Source organism: Lissotriton helveticus, chromosome 3_2 (genome assembly GCF_964261635.1).
Source record: "Lissotriton helveticus chromosome 3_2, aLisHel1.1, whole genome shotgun sequence".
Classification (NCBI taxonomy): Eukaryota; Metazoa; Chordata; class Amphibia; order Caudata; family Salamandridae; genus Lissotriton; species Lissotriton helveticus.
Genome location: NC_136062.1, coordinates 355,649,239 through 355,667,398, shown reverse-complemented (window position 1 = coordinate 355,667,398; position 18,160 = coordinate 355,649,239). Strand labels below are relative to the sequence as shown.

The 18,160-nt window shown below is 45.4% G+C and overlaps 1 protein-coding gene across 2 annotated transcripts in view; it reads left to right on the top strand.

Moving 5' to 3' along the window:
• The window catches only part of HTATIP2 (HIV-1 Tat interactive protein 2), a 181,597-nt gene extending 163,693 nt beyond the window's left edge, over positions 1–17,904 (top strand). For both annotated transcript variants that reach the window (XM_078684225.1, XM_078684224.1), the window contains exons 5-6: positions 6,234–6,295; positions 15,788–17,904. In XM_078684225.1, coding sequence (XP_078540351.1) covers positions 6,234–6,295; positions 15,788–16,013 — 288 coding nt within the window. In that variant the 3' untranslated portion in view covers positions 16,014–17,904. The remainder of the gene's footprint in view (positions 1–6,233; positions 6,296–15,787) is intronic.
• The last annotated feature ends 256 nt before the right edge of the window (positions 17,905–18,160 follow it).

The following is an 18,160-nucleotide window of genomic DNA, read 5'->3' as shown; positions in this document are numbered from 1 at the left end:
AGCATTGCCTGGTCCTCACAGCTGCAGTATCGAGGTCACTGTTGTCTCTTCTGAACCTGTCTACATTGGTGAGCATTATGCTTCCGTACCTCCTGTTCACCTCCGAGTGGCATAGACTCTGTCCCCTCTGCGTGGAGGTTCTTCCCGTCAAGAATTCACCCTTGACAGAACATATCTATCTGCACACATACTGGTCAGGATGAGTAGTCAACCGGATCCTAGTTACCTTAGAGGGTGCACATCCGAGGGTACTTAATTTCATATAATTTGAGAGTGTCCAAAGCTCCAGTCTAACTGGAGGAAAATTGTCTCCACTCTGGCGCGGGGCAGCGGGAAAGCTATCGTCCACTACCCGCAACTGTCTACTGAATGTGTGGGAAGCCACAGACCTGACTCAAACAGAACACACATGTGCGTCCCTGGCATTTGTCCTGGCTAAGAGGAACGTGGTTAAGGGGTGGGGACTGGAGTTCAACCTAAATACTCAAAATGGGCCAATGAAATGGACAATGCCATGATAGCTGAGAAGGATGTTTTTAAACATAGTAGTTGTCCCGCGAAGTGGGATCACAAATGGGCGAAGTGGAACACGTTCCATGGTGAAATTTGTATCTCTCCTTCAGCTGAATTGTGAAAAAGTGAGATGGTTCTTGATTCTCTTGATGTTTAATGTCATATTACGTTGCGATGTAATCTGTGAGCATGTTCATGTGGCCTTTTTATTATATGTTATTGCTGTGTGGCCTGTTACTGTACCATCACAACTGTTCAATAGAAAGAGAATTAAAAAAAAGAATCCACACTTGGATTCCAACAGACTCCTTCACAGTCTTCTCCAGTGGCATCTTCTTCAAAGTCTCCTATTGTCGTCTACTCCCAGGTTCGACGCAACTTCACCACTATGCACCAGGCTTCCTGGTGCATAGTGGGCTTCCTGGTGCAGGTAACCTGGTTCCTGGGGCATCCAAACCAAAGGCTTTCTTTGGGTTTCTCCAGGAAGGGTCCTTCTTTAAAATTGCAAAAGCGTCTTCTCCATTAACTTCCATTTGGCACGCAACTGTGTTTCCACTCAGCCTCCGTGTGGTTCCTGGGTACTTACCTTGGGTGGTTCCCGGTATCAACAACGCCTCTGAGCCTTCTGGGCCAAGTCCATTTCTTATTTGCAGTTCGCATTCAACTTTCTCAATATATGGTTTGTTCTCCTCCTGGAGACCAGTGTATATTTGTGTTACTTATATAATTATTTCAAAGTATTCTTGTGTATTGTGTTAATATCTCTGGGCAGGAGATATACCAATGTGTTAGTGATTGTGTTGTGTAATAAATAGACTTATGTTTATATAATTACTGTGTGGTTCTTTTTCATTTAACTGACACTATTGATTACAGTAGGTAAAACGAGCTGCTTTACACTCCTGCAGGATAAGCCCGGAGGCTGCTTTCCACAGCTATCACTTTGAGAGCTTTCTATGGTTATCATAGACCACTAAAGTCACCATAAGGGTTGCCTGGATTAGTGCAATGTCATCCCTCCTTGGAGTGTGCAACAAATACTAAGCCAGCCTTCTACAAACATGCAATTCGAACCACCAGCTAAGTTTTAGCAACATAAAGGTGATCCACTCATTCCTTGGACATGGTGGATAGAGGAAATTGAGAGAAACTGGTTGTACCATATTACTTCCCAAAATACTACAGAAGCTCGTCTGCTTATGTTGTTGTAGGGAAGAGATCCTGTGTCTAATTGTGTCCGTGGTGGTGTAGAAAAAGGAGAACCGAATCTGGATAAAAGGTGGCTGGGATGATAGTAAACAGGTGGAAGTCAAAAAAGAGTATGGTGCAAAGTAGAAAGTTAAAGAACTTTTGTTTGAGGTTGGTGATTGGGTGAGAGTAAGGAAACCTGGGATTGTGGGCAAGTGTGCACATACATTTAGTAAAGCTAAGATGGTAGTCCAGATTTACAATAAAAGTGTGGTTACCCAGGATGGTAAAGTGTGGAATGTGAGAATAGCAAAGTGTAAAAGTAATGGGAGTGATTCTAGTGACCAGTTATTTTGTGAAGATCAGCAACTGTCCTGGAGCTACGTCTGACTGCCAGAATGATCCGTTCACTACTAGTAATAGTGAGGTTGACGCTGCTGATTCTAATGTTTCTCAAATGTTTGAGGTACAGGATTCTAATATTGCGCACTCATGAAGTTCAGGAAGTGAAAAAAATTATATTGAAGGGGGATGGGAGCACACTGCTTCACCTCCCAGCACAGTTCGCCCCTTTGCATCCTGGTAAATGCATGTTCAATTTAAATGCTTTCTTGAAATTTTGCAGAGTGTTTCACCAAAGTTGGTGCAGGCTAGGGCTGTTAATCTCTAGACACATGTGTTTCTGGATTGTATCCTTCATCAGTAGAGATAAAACGAAATTCTTCTGGGGTTTGCTGAGAAAGCTGCCACAATCCTCTCAGTTATCTGTACCTCTCCCTGGCGCACAGGTGCATCTCCAAGAGCTCGTCAGCTCAGTGGCTCAAAGGAGAGACATTTTTGATGTCTACTGATGAAGGATATAATCCAGAAACACGTGTCTAGAGAGGACAGCACTAATCTGCACCAACTTTGGTGGAACACTCCAGCAAAATACCAAGTAAACGCGCACTGCAAACTGCATTTACCATAATGCTAAGGGGCGAACTGTGCTGGGAGGTCAGCAGTGTGCTACCACCCCTTCCTGTCAGAAAAGAAAAATTATATTGTTGATTGTCACGATAAAGTTCTTTAACTCTGGAAGACACAATCTGCCTGTGAGATATAAACATTTTGAATAGTTAGTTACCCTTTAGAAACTGTTTTGTATGTTTTCATTTCCAGGGCAGATATGTTATATTTTGGGGACTATATCTTTTGTTGTACTGTTTGTATTGTTTTGAATATCGCACAGTGCTTGCTTGCATGACACACTCTAGAACCTAGAGCTCTGACTTTGCAAGGTTCTGTAGAATTATGTATTAAACTGTATTGAACTGTTTGTGATTATACTGTGCTGCAGAAATAAACTTTGTTACTGACATTTTGAGTATTTTCTTCATTACAATGGGGTCCTTTACATACATGATCAGTTTAAGGGGCGGTATACATGAGCATCCACGTGTCTCCACCTGCAAGATATTGCGTAGCCTCGTTTTCATTAACTGTCGTAGGTTCAAAATCTTGATATCATTTTAGAGCACAATTCTCATTTTTACCAACTTATCTTGAGTCTGAAAAGGAAAAAGGTGGTGCAAATTCTTTAATTTTAGTCGGTGTTTAATCAGCACATTTCTTACTGTCTCGTTTTTTACTCGCACTGGGCTGTTTAGGTAGGATGTCGGAAGGCCAGATGTTCTTTGAAAAAAACAAAAGTTGACCCTAGGTTTATATCTACGAATGTAACATTTACTTGGCACTGACTATTCCCATAGCCATCAACCCAAACAGAAGTGTGCTGAGAAATTTATACTTGGAAAAATAAGACCAGGAAAACTGCTATTTGAAATACAGAATCAAAGATATCCTTTGACATCCGAGAAGTAGTTATTTGCATCGGTTATAATATACAAATAGCCATTTGTATAGCGCAGCCTGCAAATAGAATTGAGTCTTGGCTCTTAATTAATAGGTACTGATCTACCTTTGTAGGGTCAAAGACTAAGAACATGGTGCTGTGATTTAACCTTTGACCCGCAGGTACCACACATCTCAATAACAGGTGTTGACTCTCAATGAGCGATGTCATTGGTATCCATAAATAGAATTGATTCTCCTGAAGTTCTTCTTTGCCAACTATAGTTTAGTATTCTATTCAACATGAATTCATTTGTCTACTTTAGAAACCGATGTAAAGGCACTCCCCGAGCTATAGTTTGATGGACGCAAAATTAGTCTGGTCTCATCATTGGTAATAATGACAACAGGGATCTTTCTGTGTCTAATTGTGTTGAAACATACTAAAATGCTAAATCCAAAGGACACAGCGTGGAAGACGGACTACAAGTTTGGTTTAACTGTTACTCCAAAATCTATTGCCTGAAATAGAAATAATAAAGGGCATTGTAAACCCAGCTCAAGGGACAAATGGCAGACAAGGGCGGCGGGGCCCCCACTGTGGAGAGTTGGGGTCGTTTGCCACCTGTGTCCCGGAGTTCATCTTACTGTGTCTCTGCAAACTGGACCAAGTAAACCCCTACAGCATTTGAATTTCAGAATAGCGAGGACAAGCAGCCACAGGCTTAGCTGGTAGCCCAACCTCCGAACTCAACAACCAACCAGCATACACTGCAACTTCAATGTCCAGCACAGTGATCGTCTCTTTAAGGAAAAGAAAGTATTTCTAATCCCACAGCAGTGCTAAATATTACACAGTCCAACTTGTTAAACAGGGTAATGGCTGTGGGTTTGACCCTCCATTGCTACATCTTCTAAAGTTCTTTGCTAATCCCATCGGGGTGACCCCTTTTAGGTTGTAGTCCGGTAAAAGCACGAATCCGGCTCAGGTGCGGTCTTAAATTTCTCACATTTCAAATGTGCATTAAGTTTATGGTTTTCTCAGTTCTTACCCCCTGGTGGTAATGCAGGTAGACTATAGTCTTTTGTTCACTCCTTCGGAGTGGATCGGGCTGCCCCTTCTCACTCCTAAAGGTGGGGCTACGATGAGCGTAGACGGTTCCAAGGCCGCTGAGAAGGCTAGGTGTAAGTAGAGTCTCCAGTCTGCCTGGCTTAGTCTTGTGGTGCAGGTGCCGTCCCAGCGGTTGCAGCTTCCTTGGGTGGCAGATAGGTTGCAGGCCCCACCTGGGCTGACATAAACCATTCCACCCACAATCAGATCAATGCACCGGTCACAACAGATGCAGCCTCAACTGAGCTAATGGCAGTTGCAGCCCTTATTAAGCTAATCCGATGATAACAGCAGATGTAAATCCGATTGGTTCAATTGCACAGTTACTTGTAGTCGGTTCTCCAGAAACAAGTAGTGAGATCAGGGAGACCCTCAGCAGTGTAGGTCACTCCTAGCTTACTCCCAGTCTGCTGGTCCCTGGTACATGCTGGGCCTCTCTCTCTCTCTCTCCCCACCAGACAGTGTCTTCGCCTGCAAGACCAGACAGACCCCTTACCTCTCTCAGCCTGCAGGAAAGCTTTGAGGCAGATCCACAGCTTTTCCAGCAGAAAGTGAGACCTCAGGAGATGTCCTCTCTCTTCTGGGAGACTGACTGTCAGGCTGAGACAAGCCCTGTTTGCACACCTGTCCTCAAGGTAGTCGGTGCAGTACTCTCTTCATGATGGACTTGAAACTGAAACACAGTGGGGTGTATTGGGTCCCACTTTTGTACATCTTTACCAGTCCACTGATCTGGATCTTCTGTCTCAAGCTGTAGCAACGGTTTGGGCAGTTCTTCTTTCAATTGTCCTCTTCAGACTTCTCTCCATACACCTCACTTGATTACTGCGATGTTTCTCACAGCAGGCAGCACTGGGGCAGTCTCCTAACTGCAGCAGTCATAGCACAAGCACAATGTAGTATTATGTTTCTGCACGCGAGTGTAATCAACCCAACTGGAACGGCAATCAGTTGTGGGGAAAATAAACCTTGCTCAACAAACTGCAATCCCGCCACTCACCCCTGCAATTAACCAAATGGCAGAGCACAGGGCGGAGTAATCAGCAGCCCCTTACTAACTAAAGGTTTCATGAAATTCCTAAAGATAATTGTGGTGCCATCTGTTTCAATTTAGTATCTGGATTGCCCCCTCTGCCACAAGAATGCAGGCAGTACACTTTCACTGTCTGGGAGAACAGCTGTCACCCCCCATCTTGTGCTACAATAGTCCAGAGGCATTCAAAATGGACCCCACTGACCTTGAGTACTCCGACTCACTTACGTACACACAGACAGCCCTACTACTATACTTGGCCTACATTCACTACACAACTGCATGTCCATACTGACGAGATGCCAGTGGAAAGTTCTAGGCATACACCTAACAGCAGAACTTTACATGAGATGGTTGTTTGCTCCAATGTAAAAACCATCACTTATTCAGTGCCCCTGCACAAGAGTTAAGGAATGAGGTTAAATATGTAGATAGTGTTGGATGTGTGTGTGTGTGTGTCCATCAAAACGGATTGAGATAGAAATAATAGTCTACTTTTATGAAGGAAAGTTGTAAGTGGTCTACCATGTAAGAATTATGCTTTTTGTTTTTTAGGGGCAAGTGGAGGCTGAAGTTCAAGAACTCGATTTTGATAGATACACAATATTTCGACCAGCGTGAGTATTACACTGTTACTGTTTCCGATTGCTGTGATAAAATATTCTTTCTGTTATTTGTTGACATGTCTTAAATATTGAGATGAGGTCCGATCACCTTTCTACATCCTTTCCCCAGACCCATCACAGTTTTTGTGATCGCTGAAAAGTACATGGCCCTTGAGACTTCCTTGTCCTAAGACCACAGGGCCATTTTAGCAAATCAGAAAATGTATAAACTACAGTGCATCCCGTTGGCTACATATGGTGCTGAGATTTGGGGCATAGTAAATAGTTCATGTATCCAACAGGAAGAAAACAGGTTCTGTAGGAAACTGTTGGGTGTCCTAATCTCGACCCCTCAATACATATGCCACAAGGAACTTAATATTAACTTCATATCTGATTTTATTCGTGCTCGTCCATCTCTTTTTTTGGCTTTCAGTGTGGAAACATAAAGCCACTCCCTCACCCGTCAGATCATTAGCGATTGTTTAAAGTGTGATAAAGGGATGGAAATTCCATGGTTAAGAGGTGCGCAACAAAGCTTGCACAGTATTAATAAAGAACATATTTTCTTAGACGCTAGCACTGCTGAAGTAGTGCCCAAAAAGAAACTGCGAAACGCTTTTTACTCTCTATATAATAAAGAGAGGAACGATTTAGAATCTGGGAAAACATCTGTGCGCAATTATGTCTATTGAACAGCTTTGCTATCCCCTGAATATATATCTCACTTTAGCTATGAGTCGTTGGGAGAGGAGTTTAATATGCCGTTTAGGAGCTGGAACCATCAGATTTGCACTTTGTTTTCCTCTTGGTTACCACCCCAATCTTAACCAAACACCATGCCCATGTGACGGGAGGAGTGGTCAATCCATTATACATTTTCTATTTTTCTGTAAGTATTATATTAAATACTCCATGTGGCTCTTAAATTCTTATTTTAAAAAGAGACGGCCTATCAGTCTGGACGAGGCCTACCTGTGTATAGTAACCGTGGATGATATCGATTTGATCTTCGCACATGCACTTTTCTTAGAATAGCTATCAGTACACGCAAGTCAATGCTGGATCTGTGAGTCTTCTGACATAATTGAAAAATGTTTTAATGGTTTTATGTAATGTTTTTCCGCGTGCGAAATCATTCTTAACAGGCAGTTTTTAAGAAATATTAATAAGCATGCAATATTTGGTACACAATTTCAGATTGTTATGTTTTTAACCAACAGAGTATTTTCCTGTATTTGTAATGAATTTGTGCTTTTATGGGTACCGAGGCACCCGAATAAAGTTTATGAACTGAACTGAACATGGCCCTTGAGTGCTAATAAACTGGATAACAGTAAAGGCAATAGTGCTGGCAATGGGAGGAAATGTCATTCCATCAGTAGTACTCTGCCTGCAATGATTTGCGCAGCTGGCTTTCAGTGAAAGTGGGACTTTCCCACTGAGTCCTACTGTGGTCAGCGTATAATACCAAAAGACACAACAATGACTATTCCACGTGTGAACAGCATAGCAAGGCAGTCATGAAGCTGTATGTCAGAATATCATAGACCGAAATATCATCTGACATAAATATTGTATCCTAAGTATTGTTTACAAAAATATAATTCCATTGGATGTAGATTTTCTACGTGAAATCCCATGGAACTCTTTTTGTACATGATATTTAGGACACTATATTTTGGCAGATTGGACAACGATATTCTGGTACTACGCAGTGCCATGAGCTCAGATACAAGCAAGCAATTTGTTACCTGCCACATCCACGGTTTGATAGTAAAAACCTGTTCTAACTCATGTCTACAGGACAAACCCTGTCCATGGCCCACTTCGCCTAGTGATACATTGATATCTACGTCCCTGACAGTGAGTGATGGGGAGAAGAAGAGACGAGGTGCCAACAAGTGTATGAATGAATTGTACACTTGTATAGCGTACTGCCACTCACGAGGAGCATCCTGGTGCTGCATATTTTGAGCTGATAACCCAGAAGCGCTGACTAGGTGGGAGAGTGGCAGAGTGCATCGGGGGTGGGGGGGCAGAAAAAGTCAATTTTTAACTGCTTTTTAAAGAGGTCTTCGGATCTATAAACTGAAGAGGACAGGGCAGGTGATGCCATGCATTGTACCACAGCACTTGAAATCAAACCAAAAATATTTATAAAGCACACAGCTACTCAATACAGTGACCCGGTGCGAACAGGTCAGAAAAACGGGAGGATCTACGAGTAAGAAATTAAAAAGACAGGTTTTCAACTGATGTCTAAAATACTTCGGATCCTTGATAGCTCTGAGAGTCCAGAGTAAAGCATTCCAGCCTTTAGTAGCCATGACAGTAAATGAAGAATCGCCCCACATTTTCTTCTTTGTCTTAGACACAACTCTCAGTAAAGCCTCCATAGAGTGCAATGTTCTTGGAGGCTGATAGTGCAGTAACCTCTTGGACAGATAGCTAGGGTCCAGTCTATATTTTCACTCTTGCCTTGACCGCAACCAAGGCAAATCTTTGAGGTGGGCATACACCGCGCTACTCCTTGGAATCTTGAGTAAAAGCCACGCAGCTGCATTGTACACCACCTGCAATCTTTTTAAAAAGTATTCCGGCGGACCCAAGTAGAGCGCATTTGCATAATCCAGCCGGGACGTTATCGAAGAATGGGTCACCAACTTTTGACAGTAAGCAGGGAGTACAGGAAAGTTTGATCTGCTTTTAGGGTTACACCCACTTTTTGCTTGATGGGTTAGTGTATTGGGGCAGAGTGGCCAGATAGTCTGCGTTCAGGGCACACTTGGTGCCCTCCATGCATAGTCCAGTTCAGGGAGCTGTTGGCTCCTGCTCTAGCGCGAACCTGGACAAAGGAAAGGGGAGTATCCTACCCCTTGTCCAGCCCCTCCTTAGGGAGGGACCTGTGTATCGTCTCAACCCTTCCTTTAGGATATTTAAGGGCTACCTGAGGGTTTGTCCCTAGATTCGTCGTGGGAGAAGATACATTTCAGACACCACTACTTCAACCGTCTGGGCACTCTAGACTTTGCTCTGGGCATCATGGCTGCAACTAGGAAGACTCCTGCTGCTCCTGATCTCGTTGCCCTGCTGGTCTGCTGCAACGTCTGTGCCTGCGTGCAATACAGGAGCCTTCCAAGGCCTGTGGGCATCCAAGGTACCTGAAGGAATCTCCCTTGAAGTGAAGGAGTCACTTCCCTGCATCTGCAGGCACCTTAACTACGCTGACCGGTCTGCTGATCCTGGGCTCCTACGGACTCCAAAAGGCGCAGCAACACAGGTGGTGGTTCTTCTCATCCCTTGAGGCCTGCCCTGTTCTCTCACCAAGTTGAGGCCAGTGGCCCTCGTTGGAGCTGCAGGATCCCCACCCCTGTGCAACATGTTGACTTGCAGTTGCCAAGGCTTGTTGGCTTCCTTCCACCAAGAACTTCGGGCTCCAAGTAGCCCCAACCTTAAGCATTTCAGTGACCAGGATCTTCGTCTTCATCACACCACTTGCATTGTGGGCTTGCATCTTTGGTGAGCTGCTCAAGGTCCTCTCGCAACTCCAGTGCCTCCAGCCTGTGGATCCTCTTGAGGGTCATCTTTGAATTCCTTGAGCTTCCCTAATTGCTCGGGCCTGACCTGACTCCCCTGCTTGTGGTGAGTTTCCTGGACCTTGCTGGTCCCGACATTGCACCTTCTTAAACTTCCACATTGGTTGCAGTTGCCAAGGATTGTTGGTGCTCCCAACTGACACGATCCCTCAACTCTCGACATCCGACGTGGGACAGCTCATATTTGGCTCCTGGTCGTCCACAGCGTTGCCTGGTTGGCACAGCTGCAGTTTAAAGTTCACTGTCAGCTTCCCTGCAACACTCGACATCGGTGGGCATTCGTCTTCTGTGCCTCCTGGTCACTACTGAGTGGCATAGAAATAACCCTCTGCTTGCAGGTTCTTCGCATCTTGAATCCACCTTTGGGTTGCAATAGTCATTTTTACCTTCACCAGCAGCGGCATCTTTCTGAAGGCCTCCATTGAGTTTGATGGAGGTTTCCGAAGCCACTTCACCCCTTTACACCTGGCTTCCCTGGTACAGGTATCCTGGTTGCTAAAGTATATACAGGTGGGGTGGCTCTCCAACCTTCTGTCTTCCAATGGGTTTTCTTCAGGGTCCACTGGGAAGGGTCCTTCTTTAAAATTGCAACCGCGACTTACCTATTGACTTGCAGTGAGTCCCCTACTAAAGCAGCAACCCTTCTGAGAAACATTAATACAGCCCTTTAATAGAGCAGCAGCCCTCCTGATAACTGTTAAAACAGCCCCTTCCTAGAGGAGCTGCCCTGCTGAAAAGCATAGAAACCTCCCCATACTAGAACAGCAGCCCTCCTGGGAAGCATTGAAACCACCCCATACTAGAAAATCAGCCCTCCTGGGAAGCATTGAAACCACCCCTTATTAGAAAAGAAGCCCTGTTGAAGCCACCCTTAGCTTGAACAGCAGAATTGCAGAGAAGCATTGAAACCACCCCTTATTAGAGCAGCAGCTCTGCTGAGAAGCGTTAATACAGCCCATTACTAGAGGAGCAGCCCTGCTGAAAAGCGTAGAAACCTCCCCTTACTAGAACATCAGTCCTCCTGAGAAGCATTGAAACCACCCCTACTAAAACACCAGCCCCACTGAGACGTGTTGAAACAGACCCTTACTAGAGAGGCAGCACTGCTGATATGCATTGAGCCAACTCCTTACTAGAACAGCCCCACTGAGACATGTTGAAACAGCCCCTTACTACAAAAGCAGCCCTGCTGAGAAGCTTTGAAACTGCTTCTCTTACTAGAACAGTAGCCCTGCTGAGAAGTTCTAGAACTGCCCCGTATTAGAGCAGCAGCGCTGCTGAGAAATGCTAGAACTGCTCTGCTCTGTTGAGAAGCATTGAAACCACCCCTTACTAGAACAGCAGCCCTAATGAGAAACATACTCTTACTAGAAAAGCAGCAGAGTTGAGAAGCATTCAAACCACCTCTTACTAGAAAAGAAGCCCTATCAGAGCAGCAGCCGTGCTGAGACGTGTTGAAGCCGTCCCTTTCTAGAACAGCAGTCCTGCTGAGAAGCATAGAAACCATCTCTTACTAGAAAAGCAGCTCTGCTGAGTGGTGCTAGAACTGCACCTTACTGGAGGAGCAGCCCTACTGAAACGTGTTGCAGCTTCCCCTTACTAGAGCAGCAGCCCTGCTGAAATGTGTTGAAGCCGTCCCTTTTCTAGAACAGCAGCCCTGCTGAAAAGCATAGAAACCACCTCTTACTAGTAAAGCGGCCCTGCTGAGAAGTGCTAGAACCGCTCCTTACTAAAGCAGCAGCCCTGCTGAGAAGCATAGAAACCACCTCTTACTAGTAAAGCGGCCCTGCTGAGAAGTGCTAGAACCGCTCCTTATTAGAGCAACAGCCCTGCTGAGAAGCATTGAAACCACCTCTTATTAGTAAAGCAGCCCTGCTGAGTAGTGCTAGAACCGCTCCCTACTAGAGCAGCAGCCCTGCTGAGACGTGTTGAAGCTGCCCCTTACTAGAGCAGCAGCCCTGCTGAGAAGCATAGAAACCACCTCTTACAAGTAAACCGGCCCTGCTGAGTAGTGCTAGAACCGCTCCCTACTAGAGCAGCAGCCCTGCTGAGACGTGTTGAAGCTGCCCCTTACTAGAGTAGCAGCCCTGCTGAGAAGCATAGAAACCACCTCTTACTAGTAAAGCGGCCCTGCTGAGAAGTGCTAGAACCGCTCCTTATTAGAGCAACAGCCCTGCTGAGAAGCATTGAAACCACCTCTTATTAGTAAAGCAGCCCTGCTGAGTAGTGCTAGAACCGCTCCCTACTAGAGCAGCAGCCCTGCTGAGACGTGTTGAAGCTGCCCCTTACTAGAGCAGCAGCCCTGCTGAGAAGCATAGAAACCACCTCTTACAAGTAAACCGGCCCTGCTGAGTAGTGCTAGAACCGCTCCCTACTAGAGCAGCAGCCCTGCTGAGACGTGTTGAAGCTGCCCCTTACTAGAGCAGCAGCCCTGCTGAGAAGCATAGAAACCACCTCTTACAAGTAAACCGGCCCTGCTGAGTAGTGCTAGAACCGCTCCCTACTAGAGCAGCAGCCCTGCTGAGACGTGTTGAAGCTGCCCCTTACTAGAGTAGCAGCCCTGCTGAGAAGCATAGAAACCACCTCTTACTAGTAAAGCGGCCCTGCTGAGAAGTGCTAGAACCGCTCCTTACTAAAGCAGTAGCCCTGCTGAGAAGCATAGAAACCACCTCTTACTAGTAAAGCGGCCCTGCTGAGAAGTGCTAGAACCGCTCCTTATTAGAGCAACAGCCCTGCTGAGAGGCATAGAAACCACCTCTTATTAGTAAAGCAGCCCTGCTGAGAAGTTCTTGAACCCCTCCTTATTAGAGCAACAGCCCTGCTGAGAAGCATTGATGATAAAACATTAACAGTATGGCCCCCGGTTAAAGCATGACACTAAATATAGTGATGTACAGAATTCCTCAAGTACATGTCATCTAGGCAGCCATCTAGACAGGCCCTCTTAAATTACATATTAGGCCTTCACCCTGTCCCCACCTGTCTGTATCTCATTGACCCGTTCTGGGGTGATTTTCCCGAGTGCACTTTTTCCATTTGTAGCACTGGCTGCCAAATGGCCCAGCGAGGATAAGCACTTATTACCTATATCTTGTGTAACCCGAATACCGTGAAGGCAGCCCTCGTTTTCCATCCTTCAAAGGTCGATAAATTTAGAAATAGTAACTAGGGTGACCAACTGTCCGTAAATTTCACGGACAGTCCGTAATTTCGGCCATCTGTCCGTTGTCCACGAAGGATCCTTTAACGGGCGCCATTTGTGAGTAATTTTAACCGGGCACCGGTCGCACCACCCCGAAGCCGGCACCGCTTCCTCGCACCACCCTTCTTGACTCCGATGCTGTTGAGGTCGGGTGTAACAGACACCGATGCAGTGCCAAAGCTCAGATACCCAGCAGCATTTGAATATTACCTTCACATAACAGACCTTATTGTTACTCAATTATTTTCAAACGACCCAACCTTCGGGAGGATGGAGGCTAGAGACAACTTTTCCTTGATTCGAACTCTTTACCTGTCAAAAGCACTTTGAACAGGTGATAAACATTCAATACATTAAGCCATGCCTCCGACTTTAAACTGCAAGCTTCTATGCTTCCCTTTCAGATATGCCCCTTGGACTTGTTTATCTTTAAACCGTACCCGGCATGTCCTCCTCCTGCTATAGTGTGGCCCTTCACCCTACCATACAGGCCTGCTTTGCAGAATAGGAAAAGTAATATTTTAATGTGTTTGTGTTTTCTTGGAGGCACACAGTAGCTTAAACAAAGAACCAGTCTCTTGATTTAAGCTGCAACTAGCTCTCCTGTGGGACATATATGTTAGAACTTACATATAAATGTGAATACTCTTGATAATTGAGCGTGCTGCAATCTTTTTTAAACTCTAAACAATTAGTATTACACCTAGGCAGCACGTGGTTCTCTTCACAGAGCAGAGCTTAATTACTGTCACTAGATTGTAAGCAAACCTTGGTTCTTCATACATGCCGTCTATAATGTAATAAAATAAAGAAATGGCACAATCCCACCCACACTGATTAACAAAGTATGGAGGACAATCAGTTAAATCAGTTCTCTTGGAGTATCTCCTTTAATTACTGTACATCGCAGTGGGGGATGGGAAAACTAACATTTTGGAAAGAAAGCCTGTCCTCGTTGTCTTGTCTAGGAGGGGGTGAGGAGCCCTACCCCACCCTGGAAGAGATCAAGCTGATACTAGAATACTGCATGCCCACCCTGGGGGGGTTCCTGTGCCCGACCTGGATGGCTCCTGTCCCCCCGCCCCTCATGTGATGGCTCCTGCCCCCCTCCTGTGATGGCTCCTGCCCCCCTCCTGTGATGGCTCCTGCCCCCCTCCTGTGATGGCTCCTGCCCCCCTCCTGTGAGGGCTCCTGCCCCCCTCCTGTGATGGCTCCTGTCCCCCTCCTGTGATGGCTCCTGTCCCCCTCCTGTGATGGCTCCTGTCCCCCTCCTGTGATGGCTCCTGTCCCCCTCCTGTGATGGCTCCTGTCCCCCTCCTGTGATGGCTCCTGTCCCCCTCCTGTGATGGCTCCTGTCCCCCTCCTGTGATGGCTCTTGTCCCCCCGTGATGGCTCTTGTCCCCCCATGTGGTGGATCCTGACACCCCCCCACCGGTGATGGCTCCTGTCCCCCATGTGATGGCTCCTGTACCCCCCTCCCCCCTTCCCTGGTGGATCCTGTCTCCGCCATGAGTGGCTCCTGTACCAGTCCAGGGATTGCTCCTGTAGCGAGAGTGAAGTTCTTGATGGGCCACTTCTGTCTGCAACTCTGCAGACTAAGGCTCAGCTCAAAATTAATATGAAATGGTGGGCGAGTGAGTGAGTGAGTAAGTGAAGGGGTGGATGGCTGGATGGATTAGTGAAATGGTGAATGGATGAGTGAAAGATTGAATAGATGGATAATGAGAGAGGATGGATGAATGAGTGAGTGGAAAGATGGATGAGAGAAAAGGTAAATAGCTGGATGTATGGGTGGAAGGGTAGTTGGATGGGTAAAGGGGTGGATGGATGAGTGAAAGGATGGATGGATTAGTAAAAGGATGGATGTCAAAAGGTGGATGATGGATGGATGGATGAGTAAAATGGTGGATGGATTGATGAATTGATAAGTGCAAGGGTGAATGGATGGATGAGTGAAAGGGTGGATGTAAGGATGGATGGATGAGTGAGTTAAAGGGAGGGGAGGATGGACAAAATGATAGATGAGTGAAGGAGTGAAAGGATAGATGGATGAGAGGATGGATGAGTCATAGGGTCAATGGATGGATTCATGAGTGGATGAGTAGATGGATGGATGGGTGGGTGGGTGGATGGATGACTGAAAGGGTGAATGGGTTGAAGGATGAGGGACTGGATGGATGAGTAAGTAAAAGGGTGGCTGGATGGGTGAAAGGGTAAATGGCTGGATGGATGAGGGAATGGATGGATGGGTAGAAGAGTGGATGGATGAGTGTACAGATGGATAGGATGAAAGGATGGATGGATGAGTAAAAAGGTGGATGGAGGGATGGATGAGTGAAATGATAGATGGAAGTATACATGATGGATAGCTTTGCAAATGGTTGAATATGTTTGGATATGGATGGACTTATATACTATTGCGCGACCTCCTCTGATTTGTCTGTAAAACTTACCTTTTGCCCTGAATTTGTGTCCTGAATTTTTACACTCCCCGTCCTGAATTTGCACCAATGCCAGTTGGTCACCCTAATAGTAACTCTTGTTATTCTTACTGCTTATAAATGCCAACTGTGGTATTGAGATGTGTATAAAAGATTCCATTATTAAAGCTAGGGCTCTGGAAGCCTAAATAATCAGTGCGCAGTTGCTAGTACAGTGAATAGTTGTCCAGATGTCGCTCACAGTTGTTGTCTTCCTGTTCAGGGTCCTCATGGTCGACAGGCAAGAATCCCGCCCTGCAGAGTGGATCGCTAGAAAATTCCTGTCGCCCATATCTTACCTCTTCCCGACCGCCATGTCGGTGCCTGTGACTGCAGTGGCTCGAGCCATGGTGAACACTGCAGTAACGCCGAGTGACCAGAAGGTGGAGCTCCTGGACAACAAGGCTATTCACAGGATTGGCAAACTGGAAGAGAAAAAGAAAAGCTAAAGAATGCTCCTATTAATTTATCATGGTTTTAAATGTATCGTGTAACGTTTAGCTTAATTTGCCTTTTTGAATTTGATATAAGTTGCTTTAATTTATATCATTCGCGTTCTTGTCTTGATCGAAATGTATACTGTTTTAATTCAATCGATGCCCTAGAAGAGAAGTCTATTTGTTGAGGCCTGAAAATGCTCTGTTCTCGAGACAAAGGACTAACAAAGAGATGTTATGAGCCTGCAGGGAGTAATAACTTCCCCCTGTGTTTACAGAATATGTTTATCAGGCGCTGGAGTGCCATTTGTTTACGTTTTTGGGGCCGTACTTCGTGCTTCTGCAGGGCACTGAACCTTTAAGGCAGACTGATTAAGTGAATTGTGCGACTCTGTACAGGACAAATGTGCCTTATCGTATGGGTGCTTAAACGATGCCTAGTTGGGTAAAGTGTCCAAGATCACATGGTGTGTATGTGCATGAAAACGACGCTAGTCACTTAAACACTAATCCTATGCAACTGTTTATTTCTGAGAGCCTAGGAGTGCTGAGTAGCTGGTACAACCAAGGCTGACTGCAGGACAGTCTGGAGTAGGATCAGGGGGTCCTCTCTAGCTGGAGAGCGGTGTGGGACCATGAGCTCTGCTTATGTACTCCCTGCCTGGCAGAAGGTTTGCTGCCACTGTCCCAATGGCCAGCTGTGGGCAGCTGAGGCCCAGTGGACATGGGTTGAAGAGATTTAAGAGATCCCGCCCTCTGCCCCGTTAACGGGTCAGTCTACTGAAGAGCTACATAGATCAGGGGAGGGGCTACAGGGATGGACGAACGGTGCAATAAAAAGGGACTTATTAGCGGTCTTTTGGGTTCGCTTTAGTGATTTAGTTCTATGATGTACCAAAGAGATAGAAAATAAGGGACAACAAACAGAAGTCCCAGCGAGATGCATGTGCCTCATATCCTTGCACCAGATCCCTTCTTCTCAAACACTCTTGTAGTTCAGGTCAGCAGTTACTGCAATGACACTTTTCTTCATTTATTTAAAAGCTTCGTTTATGGTTCTTTATGCACAGGGTGACATACATTGAGGGCAATAGTAAATCAAAAATATGAATGTTTCAGAAGCTGAGCAACTTACCTGAGGTTTTAACAAACGCACTGGAGGGTGTGTGTACTTTCACAGCCCAAAACGTCGGTACAGTAGTGTGGGGAACCCTCCTAGTCCGTTTACTCATTTCAGATATTCTACTTAAAATGTCAAGGTGCCTCTCTGATAAAAGCAGGTCCTTATTTCATGGTACAGCAGATGGGTTGAGGATATCTCTTGAAGGCCTCAGATATTTGTTTGTGCTGCAGAAAGGACAGTCTACGCCTTACCTCTTAACTGAGGTAAAATGCACTAACTAGTACTGTGCCATTTGGCCCTGCTCTGAAGTAGTGTCTATGAATTGATATCGCCAAGAGCAGGACGATAGAACGGTTAACCATCCTTAGCGCCTAGAGGACACCAACAACCACACCACTATCCACACACGCATGTCGCACAATTACATGCGCATGGTGTGTGGAAAGCACAGGCTGAGATAAGCAACAACTCCAAGAGGTAGTGAAACTGACATTGTCACTTTATACAAAACCCATGCAACATAACCTGAAAAGGCAAAATCTAAAGGAAGTGTGACTCACTTTTTATCTTGGTGATGGGAAACCGTATTTTAATCTGTCTTAAAAATGTTAAGAAGTTATGGCCACGTGATGTCGGAGTTTGAACTCTATTTCCTTTTTCATTCATTTACATGTTTATCACTTTTTTATGGGGACTGTCTGAGCAAAAAAGGACCACTGAAAAAGGATTGTCTATACAGTGAGCCAGGAATTTTGTGAAACAATAAAGGCATTCTGTCCAGCCGCTGTCTGATTTTTAATTACATGTAATCGCTGCATATACCAAATCCTCTAATTCTGAATTGTATTACTACTTGAGGGACCCTTTGGTATGAGTTGTGGACATAGCCCACTAATGCAGTGGTTTAGTCGTAAACCTTCCATCTATGTTCTTCATCATTCTGATTTGTAGGTGCTTCTGCATGTGATTTACGGCATCCTTCATATTTTCGTAAGGAAATTTCAGGAGTCAGCGGAGATTATAAATGGTTGAAATA